Source organism: Gobio gobio (assembly GCF_949357685.1).
Source record: "Gobio gobio genome assembly, chromosome: 4".
Lineage (NCBI taxonomy): Eukaryota > Metazoa > Chordata > Actinopteri > Cypriniformes > Gobionidae > Gobio > Gobio gobio.
Genome location: NC_137100.1, coordinates 16,230,007 through 16,241,013, shown reverse-complemented (window position 1 = coordinate 16,241,013; position 11,007 = coordinate 16,230,007). Strand labels below are relative to the sequence as shown.

At 38.1% G+C, this 11,007-nt stretch overlaps 1 protein-coding gene across 3 annotated transcripts; it reads left to right on the top strand.

Annotated features, from left to right (window-relative positions):
- The first annotated feature begins 2,504 nt into the window (after window positions 1–2,504).
- Window positions 2,505–5,318, top strand: LOC307125008 (uncharacterized protein). 3 transcript variants are annotated; one of them, XR_013816320.1, is made up of 7 exons: window positions 2,505–2,593; window positions 3,181–3,254; window positions 3,437–3,484; window positions 3,568–3,651; window positions 3,802–4,007; window positions 4,175–4,334; window positions 4,435–5,318. XR_013816320.1 is itself a non-coding variant. In XM_079814572.1 (6 exons), the coding sequence occupies exons 1-5, from the start codon at window positions 2,536–2,538 to the stop codon at window positions 3,975–3,977; spliced, it is 432 nt and encodes a 143-aa protein (XP_079670698.1). In that variant the 5' UTR covers window positions 2,511–2,535; the 3' UTR covers window positions 3,978–4,007; window positions 4,175–4,315. The 3 variants fall into 3 exon arrangements, 1 of the variants encoding a protein (XP_079670698.1); XM_079814572.1 differs by lacking the exon at window positions 4,435–5,318 and having other exon boundaries at window positions 2,511–2,593; window positions 3,445–3,484; window positions 4,175–4,315; XR_013816321.1 differs by lacking the exon at window positions 2,505–2,593 and having other exon boundaries at window positions 2,788–3,254; window positions 4,435–5,312.
- Window positions 5,319–11,007: the final 5,689 nt, after the last annotated feature.

The window sequence follows — 11,007 nt, the reverse complement described above, 5'->3', positions numbered from 1 at the left end:
TTTTGAAGTTACATAAACCACTGATAAACATGCAAGTATATGTTGTCTGAGCTGTAATACAACCCCCCCAAAAAAGAGGCGCTTTTTGATTTTTTTGGTTATAAATTCATTTTTGAAAGTGTGTAACTCAGGCCATGTTTGCGTTAGCACCTTGCAGATAGTTTTGACTGTTTCCACTAGATTCCAGAAAATACTGGAAAAAAGAATGTTGTCTGTACCATGTTGTATGCAAGATTTATTCAAATGGATCTGAAGGGAGGAATATTCCCTTTTTTATGTCACCCCCCAGCCCCCCATCCCCCTATACAGTGGTATAAATTCGATATCCCAGTGTAATTTTTAGTGGATGTATGAAGTGAGTTCCCCGAGTTCACACAGGTATCCATCAACAAATCAAAAAAGTTTATACTAAACTAAATTTATAAGTCACGTTGAATAAAAGTGTCTGCTAAATGTTGATAACCACAAAGTGTCACAAATTACATTTTGTGGCCTGTTACCTGCAACACAGCTTTTCGTTTTTGTCAAGGTTTGTGCTGGAACATCCCATATGGAATAACTGAGTGTACCTCAGTGTGGAGATGTAAGGATACCATCTTTTATGAGAGCCAGGATTTTGACCACAATGACCTATTTGAGAAACCCCCCCCACATTGATTTGTAGAGTGAAGTTCCCCTGTTATTATATGTAATGAATAGCCTTTTCTGTGCCTGGATGTGCAATGCAAACATAGTTAAACTTAAAACAAGCAATAGGTCTGTAAAACCTTAGACTACAGATAAAGACATTGCTTAGTTTGGTTTCTCCTCCCTTGGTAACATTAGCCTATAGTGCAGTCCATCCTTTGCTGTTTGTGTTTCTTTTGAGCGTTGCTCCTCTGCTGACATTTACCAGATGGGAAAATGTAATTATGTGTGTACAAAGTGAAGTTTATTATTCTTGACCCACACCTCCATATCCAGGTTTTAGGGGTTTACAGTCCTGTACTGAGCTCTTGGTGCTTGGCAGTAAGTTAGTTTTTCAAAACCAGAGTTCTTTTTTCATACTGCTGTTTTTTGTACAATGTTCCCTAGTTGTCCAGCATCCTGTCCATTTTATGAGTCAAAGAGATGGTTCACAAAAAAAATAATTATAATAGTAAAAAACAGTAAAGGATAATCATTATTTACTCATCTTCATGTCATTCCAAACTTGGGGTGCGTCTCAGTCTGTTCCCTAGCTCCCGAGCTTGTGGATCAGTACATCGTGTACATGAATTCGGGCACTGGTAAGGACAGTAAAGGACACTGGCTCACTACACCCCAGATAGCAAAAAATATCGGCACGGCTTCTTTTTGCCGCCGGCCCTAAGCTGTCGGCTATAGGTGCGTCCCGCTGGCGGTGATTAAACGTTTGCCGCCGAATACGTCACTCCCATTTCTTGCGAGATGCCGCGGCCGACTAGCCGGCGGGCCGCCGGCTTCATTTTCTCTGGCGGTTGCCTCCGCCTAATGGACCGCGGCCGGCTGGCGGCAAGCCGCTGTGAAATACAAGGATTTCTACTCTCAAATTCGACCAGCCACGTTGGCTATGTTTGGCTTGTTGGGAAATAGAGTGGAACTGACAGCATTTTAACTAGTTCTCACATTTGAAGCGATTATAAAATCATAATAGCCTATATGTGAATTATATCAAATATTAGTTTTTTTTGCTCCAAAGCCATTAGGGTTTATAACAGATTCTTGACTCTTGATTCCATGATAAGGTTAGGTTTAGGAAATTACATTTAAATTTTCACTTGATTATTTGCATGTCGAGTGTGTTTAAACAGTGTTGGTCAATTTGACCCATAATGGATGTAATACTTTTTTTTTTTTTTTAGCATAATAGGAGGGTTAAGAAAGTTTGAAAGTTCATTTTAGGATAACACTTATTTTTGTATTGCCCTTTTTTCTATTTCTTTTTGGACTGACTTTAAAATAGACATGACAAAAAATTAGAACTAACTTCATGACATTTTACTTTGTTTTCAAAACCCATATTTTTCTGAAAAACAAAAATATATTATTAATTATTTAGGAAAAATTCTACATTCATAAGACAAGAATAACTCAAAAGAAGCCCTCTAATATTACCTCTTATAAAGCTGATTTTTACAATATTTGAAACCCTCTCAAACATGAGGTCGCAAAACAAAAAGCTTACAAAAACAGAAACCTGAAAGCTTTTCAATTTCATGTGACTGCCTTAATATTATAAAGTATTTTCTATCTCAGAATTCTTATTTTTATTATTTATTTTATATACAGTGTTACATTTGTTGTTATTCTTTGTTCTACATATTCGGAACTGTACCACAATGCTTTATTATTTTTATTTTTCTCTCATTGTACTTTTTGTATTGTACTTGTCTATACATGTACTAATTTAAATAAAAATAAAATAAATAAAAAACAGAGAAGTACCTCCACCGGCCGAGAGGGGCAGTATACCTAAAAAAGACGGAAGACAAACCGGTAAAACATACAGATTTACCATCAGCGGCCGCTCATCACATGGTTTTAGTATTTGAAGAGAGGAGATCAGAAAATATCCTCGACTACGAGCGTTTAAGTAAGTACATGTTTCCTTTTTGTGTCACACAATATTATGTTCATTTTTGATGTATATACCGGTAGGTTGTTTTAATTAGTTTGTTCAGACACGCACGCTGATATAGTGCACAATACACAGTGTTAGCTAACACGTGCTGTTTCGCCTTTTTTACACACTGAGTTCAAGCATGTGCTACATGTTAAAATGTATCTAGCTACTGTAGGTAAGTTAGCCAAAGCTTTACATCTAGAAAGACTTAAGTTTAACTTTTGGTGTTTTCTAACAAAACAGAATGATGTATATAGGTTATTTAAATTATTTTGTTAGTCCGAACAAGCATGCTGCTAGGTCAGTTTTAGCAAGTGTTAGCTAACATGTGCTGTGTTGCTACTGTTCTTCTAGCATTTAAGGTCATTTATGAGTTATTTCTCTGAACTGCTGTACTTATTATGTTTGAGGACAATGCAGTTTACTTGATTCACTACACTGAATGAATACATTTTACTGTTCCACATTTGGCTGACCAGTTTTTCCCCCCACAGCATAGCTACTGTATATTCTGTATTTAACGTTAACAATGCGGTTTTGTTCACATTTTCTTGCAGATACCTTGACCAGAGCACAATCGGTTATCTTCATCCAAGAGACCTATTGTTGGACAATCGTTTCGGCTTTCAAGGTAAATAAATTGTTAGTCACAATGTCTAGTTACTGGGCTATAAGGAGAAGAATATTGAAAGGAGTTGAGATGGACAAACAGGAAATTGCAGATGTTGGAAACTTTAACAGTATGGAAAATTGTGCCTGTAGTTGTTGTTTTATATATATATATATAATTAAAATAAAATATTTTTTATGTAGATTTCCAGAATGAGAACCAAGCCCTGAGGGAAAGCAATGCACGAGCAGGTGAGAACATGCACTCTTTCTTAAATTTTACTTTTTTGACTGTGATGTAGGTCCAAAATTACCAAATGCCTTTCATTTTTTAGCTTCGGATGACAGCGGCTCACTTCATGAGCAGGTGAAGCAAGTTGGGACAATGTTGACGACGTTTGCTCGTACTGGGCAATCAGGTACAACTTGCAAACAACACCTGTGGTTGTTGGTTTAATTCCCACTGGGGCCACCTGTACATGTAGTAGACCTAGTTGTAAATGTCATAGTTTAGTAGTTGAGGGACCAGGACTGACTGCTTTATTCTTTTATTCTGTGAACCCCTGTAGGTGCAGATCAGACCCTAATGCTGCGACGTCTTGGAGAGTTTGGCGATGTTGTGCGTAGCATGGACAACAAAATGGACACTATGCTGCAACATTTCAGTGCCAATGTGTCTTTTGGAGAGTTATCCCTGCCAGGGGGTCTGTTACTCCCCCTAGACAACCCATTTGGCGTTGCTTGACAACAGTTTGAGGCAGGATAAAGAGCTCCAGTAAGTGTGCTGATTTTGTTTATAATGCTGTAGGGTAATCTAAAAAGTAAAATTTAAGATTGTACACTGCATATTCTACAGTCTGAATCACAGCCTGTCACATTTTTATATTTATGTATGAGAAGCTTCAGAGATATGTAATTTGTAACACTTTTTTGTATTTTCAGCTTCGGTTTTTGGCAATCAAATGTGGGAGGGACCTAAAGACAACCGTGTGGCGAATGCTTTAGAGTATCTTCTCTAATCACCTTTCCATTAATACAACCTGGACTGGTGTAGGGGATAAAGCATGTTTTAGAGACATGTTCCTGAAGACCATTGTTCAAAGTAATATATATATATAAATATATAAATTTGTTATATATTTAAGTAGATGTGTGTGGCCTTATGACATTCACATGGAATGACAGATCTGTATTTTCTACAGGAGCCATCCGGAAGAACCCGGCAACCCAGGATGCCACTGATGAGGCGGTCCAGGTTAGCGCTATGCGTTACCTGAAAGGAGCATCTGATCGTGAAGGTGGAAAAAGACGCCGCACAGCTGAGAGGGACCCACAGCCGACCTCTTACACCTAGGCTGACTACTGACACCTGGAACCCTTTCTTTATCCTGCAGTCAGTAACATCAAGACCCCTAAAGAAGCCAGAAGTTTCAGGCTACACTCACCCAATCCACACTGTTCACTGTGGAAATTACTTTTTTTTTATTCCCTGTGACCCTGCCTTGAAGGCAGCTCCTTGGATAGATATGGGATGGCGAGGTTGTTTGTCCTTTATATAGGCGCACAAGAAATCACTGAAGATAAGCCAATTTGCGCTGCCTCATTCTGGAGGTCGGGGAAAACCGGAGAACCCATAGTCAGGCTTGTTATAATGTTCTGTTCTACTACTGTTCTATTCTTCTCCAGAGCTTTACTCTAAATTATTACCATTTATGCTATTGTTAGAAATGGCTTGTTAAATGTGATGTTATACCTCGATTTATTTGGTATCCTGCACATTCTTTGGTACCAAATATCCTCATTATTTGATATAATATTTAATGGTAATTCTTTTCATCCCAGAGCTGACCTATTTGTTATTAACAAATATTGTAAGTGTTATAATTTGCTTGTAAGGCTGTTTTTTTTTTTTTTTTAAACCAAAATTTAATTGGAAACATGCAGGTTCTTTAGTAAAAATGTTTTTTGTTATTTATAGGCCTATTTAAGCTTATTTATTGTCTGTTATATTTAATTTATATTATCTTGTATCATTGACAGTTAATGTACTTTGAAATGTGGAATAAAAATGCCAAATGGGAATTTATCTGGTTTGTTCAATTATTATCCATCATAAACTGCATGTTACAAATATATGAATAATAAATAAATATATATATTATTTATTACACAATAAGCGGAGGCAGATCGTTCGAAAAAAGCGTTTGCCTCCGCCGGGCCGCCTTCTGGTATAAAGGCGGCGGAACGGCGGTTTGCCTGCGGGCCGGCGGCGGTACGAAGGCGGTAGGAAGCCGGCTGCCGCTTTTAAAAAGCGGCTGCCGCCGGCGGTGCGCCGTCAAACGTGTTTGCGATTACGCAATTCTGACGCTTCTACAGCCGCCGGATCACCGCCGGTGGTCCGCCGACTCATTGCTATCTGGGACACTGGGACACTGATGACTTTTTCCGGCGACGTGACAACATCCTCATTGTACAACATCATTACTGGTAGCCTATTTATGAACAACAGCAGAGCTGATATCTTTCTGACATTACTTGTAATGTTATTTAAAGTGAATTATAAATACTTTGCTTCATATACGTGCAAAATATCAGCCATAAATAAACTATACATTTTAGCTAGATTGTGTTCATTACCTGTCTAACGATCTATGTGTATGCTGAAATATAATAAAATAATAGTTTCTATTTTTTTATATCTTGTGTCGTTAGTGATTGTTATGTGTTGTGAGTTGGCTCACGTTTGACCCAAGTGTGCCACACAAGTCCTGAAAAGTGAAGCCAAAACGTTTCGATCGCCCCCAGGTGGCTGGATGCAGTATAGCTCATAAACCCCGCCCAATCCATGTTTGAATGGGACGTGAGACTAAATAAACAATTAAATTACACTTCAAATAATTTTTTCTAAAGATGTCTTTTGTCATTTTCAGTAGTTTCCATCACGCTGATGTAAGTTCAAGTGTTCGTTTTTTAAATAAGTTAAGTTAGTTATTTGATGCTATAAAAACTGGAGTGTGGCGTCATGATTGACAGCTGAGATTCACGGCTTCTCTGAGTGAAGTAGTCACTGAGGCACCAGCAGAATATTTTCGGGAGGAGATTGGAGCTTCAACATTAATTTCTACATTTCTATAACTGTTTATTTCACACCGACATCATTTGTTGTTCTGCAGTAAACTGTACTAACCGATTCCGCGATTCTCTTTTTTTTTTACAGTGTATGTTCCAGACCTTTATGCATTTGGATCCCATTGACTTTGATTGTATGTATTTACTATTGTTTTCCCAAGAAGAAAGTACAGATTTGGAACAACGAAGGTCAGTAAATAAATGGAGTAATTTGAGTAACATTTTTTTTGTGCCTTTTATAAAAGATACATTTCATAAAATCTCTGTACCATTTCAACAGAATTTGCAACATTTGGTCAGAATATATAGCTACCATTGTGTGGCCATCAAAGGAGAAACAGGGCTCTGTCCCAAGTGGCACCCTAAGCGCTTGTTGTCTGCCTCCAAATCCTCACTTTTGTGACGTGATGCAGCTTTGGCTATATTCACACTGTCAGCTCAAATCCGATTATTTGTGTAGCCAATTGGAATCTGATCAAAAATGTTGACGTCCACATTGGGCGGGCGCAGCTAGACTTCAACCCGGCTAAGGCGGCTATGTTCGAACTTCGGACTGTCAGTCCAATTTCAAATCCTATTTTTGTGAAATCCAATCAGATTTAGCAAGTCTGAACGGCCAAAAATCACATGAAATGCGATTTTTACAAATCTGATTTACCTTTTTGTGTGGATTGAAATTGAAAGACTGTGAAAATTTGCATAACTCCAGATTGTCTGGCGAAAGACAATTACTCACTGAGAAGACACTTTTCGCAGCCGACATCCCACTGAGTGAATCAACAGAGAATGGCTCTAATTTACATGTATTTCTTTTTACCTGAAACTTCCCCCAAACTCCTGATTCTCTCTCCTGGGAGATCGCCGAAATATACCCAAAAATCTATTGGATTTAATGTCAATTCTCACTATACAGTATTATATGTGTTTGATATCGATTGAAATGTCTCCGTGCGAATGGTACAAAAATCTCATAACCACATAAGTATACAAGAAGTTAATAAGAGTTTTTAGAGCTTAGAGCTATTTTATTTATGATGGTGGGTGTGTCTTTTGGAGCCATTTGATCTCGTCAATACAGGTCATGAGGGACAGTGATTAGATGTAAATTACCATTGTTAGCATGTGTTTCTATTTGAAAGAGATTTCAGTCTTGGTCTGAGCAATAACGAAGTGGAGCAGAAAGATTGGGGCGCAATACTTTAATAAGATTGGCCCGTAACACAGCGAAGGCTCTGTGTTACCATTCAGAAAAGTCAGGAAATCTTTCACTCTTTAGGCTATTTTGGAATATTTGATGTTATGTATGAATTATCTTTGAATTGATTATGTAATTGGCATTAGACTTTTAGCTGACTATTAATAAAATTGTTACATTTTGATCTTTTCTGAATTACTCTGTAATAATTAACTATCTCTAGTACGGAGCGATATAATTGCAACAAAAGGTTAAAACAGAATGATTAAATGTGTGACTAACTATTAAATATAAACGACCAAACAACCAATTGGCATTCTATCCTAAATTCGACGATATGATAAATGGAGTCAGATAAAGAATATTATAATCAAATCCATTTTGCCCAGCTGGAGCACGAACGCGCAGCGACCTTCAACCGCAGCTCGTTACCGTTCATTGGAGCGAGATTTTAGTGGCCTTACAAAATCCTTTTCACATTTCTGGAAATACGTTTCAGTCTGACTGCGCTGATCAGATTTTGCATGGTTTATGTGACTTTCTAACGCCACGCCCGTCAATATGAGACATTGTTATAGGAAACACGTCGAAAGTCGCTGCAGAAACAAGGTTGTGTTGTTGCAAAGTGCCAGACGAGCAGAATAGCAATAGGCTATAACGGAGGCATGTTTTGAGACCGGCAGCGATGACAGCGCAGAATAAAACAACTCTCATATCAAGTAGTCCAGCATGGCAGCTACACAAATGTCACAGACACACAGATACACAATGTGGTGACTGCTGCTGCAGAACAAGTACAGGAACTTGCTACTGCCAATATACAGTATTTGCCGATACGCTACTGCGAGTAAGACATAGTGCTGCTGCACAAATAGCATATCAATAACCCATAGCAGATCTGTACAGGTGGAGCTGGGGAAGGTTGAGGGTTTTAGAGGAACTCTGAAGCGCGCTGCAAACTGCCATAGTAAATGTAACCAGCCATTTGAATGTGTTCAGCAACAAGCCCATTGGATGCAGATGCAACATGGATCAATCAGCTTGTGCCAAGTAGTTAACGCTGTATATACCATCAGCTTGTATTAGAACCATCAGCCTGTGCCATCTAGAATTTCATGACGGAGCTATGTATATCATGCTCTTGAGCAAACTAAGCAAGCTAACATGAACTACAATCTATATCTTGCCATATATACACAAAATTCATTCTTCAATATTTACAGCAATAATCAGACAATCTCAAACTGATGAATTAGCAGAAGTTATTACTCCACTACCTGCATGACGCAATTAATGACAGTTCTAGATTGTCGAACCAACGTGGTTTGTATGATGGATATGTGACAAAGTTACTATGTTTCAGGAAGCTGTTGTGACTAGCTTTATTTCTTCATTGATCCCCTGTACTATGGTAGTTAAGCAGCTAGTTAAACTTTGACTATGGAAAATTCTTTCAGGAAAATGACTACATCTTTATTTAAATTTTTTGAATAACGTGGACCGATGAGTTGTGAACAATAAGACCTGGGGCCTCATTTATAAAACTTTCTGTAGATTTTATTCTAAAAGTGTGCGTATGCACAAAAGCTAGATTGTGCGTATGCACAAAAGTTTTCAGATTTATACAAATGCGTACGCCAGAACCTGCGCAAAATTCCCTTTATAAAACCCAGTCAGCGGAAGATTGTGCATACATGCGTCTCCACCCCGTCTCCTCCCAGAAATAACCATATATGGAGCTTACAACGCCTATAGTTTTACTATGTATATCCTCATATGCATATCATTTGCATATGCATATTCATCCATGTGATACCAGGTTTAACGATACAAGACATTAGGAAAATATGAGATATGGATATGCTTTCCTTGCCTTGTTTTTGAATAAATAAATAAAAATAGTACCAAAATAAATAATCATAATACATTCCAGAGAAAGTTTTTCTCAATTTTTTCCACTGCCCAAATAGTGTTTTTAATTGCTTTATATTTTTCAATGGAAACAGATTGGCCTTATTGCGCATTATTGATCATTATTTGCATGAAAATATTTTCTGCTATTATCATACGCCTATAGCAATCCTTGCTGTAGTTAAAAGATTTAAACACAGCATGCCACAGGAAAAGTGTTCAAAAGCAGCGCATCCAATACAAATATTTCTATTTATTAGAATATAAAAAATGTTGTAACATCTGGACAATGATTTCATGTAATGGCATATTTAATCTAAATGTGTATATCAGATGTAAAACACAGTTTATATCATTCACCACTTTTATTTATTTAAAGGGCAACTAAACCCCTGCTCAGAGCTTAAAGGGTTAGTTCACCCAAAAATGAAAATTCTGTCATTAATTACTCACCCTCATGTCGTTGGACACCCGTCAGACCTCCGTTCATATTCGGAACACAAATGAAGATATTTTAGTTGAAAGCTGATGGCTGAGAAAGGCTTCAGATAGGCCTCCATTGGCATTCAGTACATTGACACTTCCAAGATCCATGAAAGGCACTTAAAACGTTGTTACAAAGTCCATCTCACCACAGTGGCTCTACAATAATTTTACGATGCGACAACAATAGTTTTTGTGCGCAAAAAAAAATAAAAATAACACCTTTATCCAACTTGTTATTGCCTTCCGTGTGTGCCTCCACGACGCATGCGCGAGAATATGACGTAGCGCCGGTCTGACGGGTGTCGAACGACATGAGGGTGAGTAATTAATGACAGAATTTTCATTTTTGGGTGAACTAACCCTTTAACTCCACCCACTGGCAATTTTTTAAAAATGCTGGAAAAGTGGGCAGAGCCCAGCGGAGACAGAGGGGACGAACCGAGGGCGGGGCTGAGCGGAGGGCGTGCACCTGAGACCCGCAGTGACGGATTGATTGACAGCTGTCTGACTCGCGAGTCGCAAAGATGGAGAATGACTGGAGTGACGCCAGCTTTGCAACAGAGCAGTCATTCGCCTACCTTCACCTGAAGTGGAGGAGGGTGAAAGGTCTGTAGACACAAACCCGGCAGGGCCGGCCCTGACCAATTTGCTGCCCTAGGCAAGATTTTACTTGGTGCCCCTTGTATCAAGGTTTAGCACCACATGTTTTCATTTTAAGTTGCGGAAACACTGGTACTGTTTTATTTTTTTAATGCATTGATGTTTTTTAATTTTTATTGTTGTTGTTTTATATGATGTCCAGTCCATTCTACCCCGTCATTATGTTCATGATATTATTATTATTTAATTTCTTTAAAAGGCTGATGATAGTTAAACTATACAAAAATAGCACCTACGCCACATTACAGCCTAAACACAAATAACAAGTAATTGCATCTAGCATTCATGCACAGACTATTGAGAACTAGCAAAAGTGTTTGTTTTCCAGTAGATGGCAGCAAACTTCCACTTATATGCACATTCATGTTTTCACCATGAATTAAACTGAGAAATT

Coding starts and splice junctions, on each gene's coding strand:
- LOC307125008 (XM_079814572.1), top strand. CDS start 2,536: ATGGTTTTAGTATTTGAAGAGAGGAGATCAGAAAATATCCTCGACTAC. Junction 2,594..3,180: donor CCTCGACTACGAGCGTTTAA/GTAAGTACATGT, acceptor ATTTTCTTGCAG/ATACCTTGACCAGAGCACAA. Junction 3,255..3,444: donor CAATCGTTTCGGCTTTCAAG/GTAAATAAATTG, acceptor GTAGATTTCCAG/AATGAGAACCAAGCCCTGAG.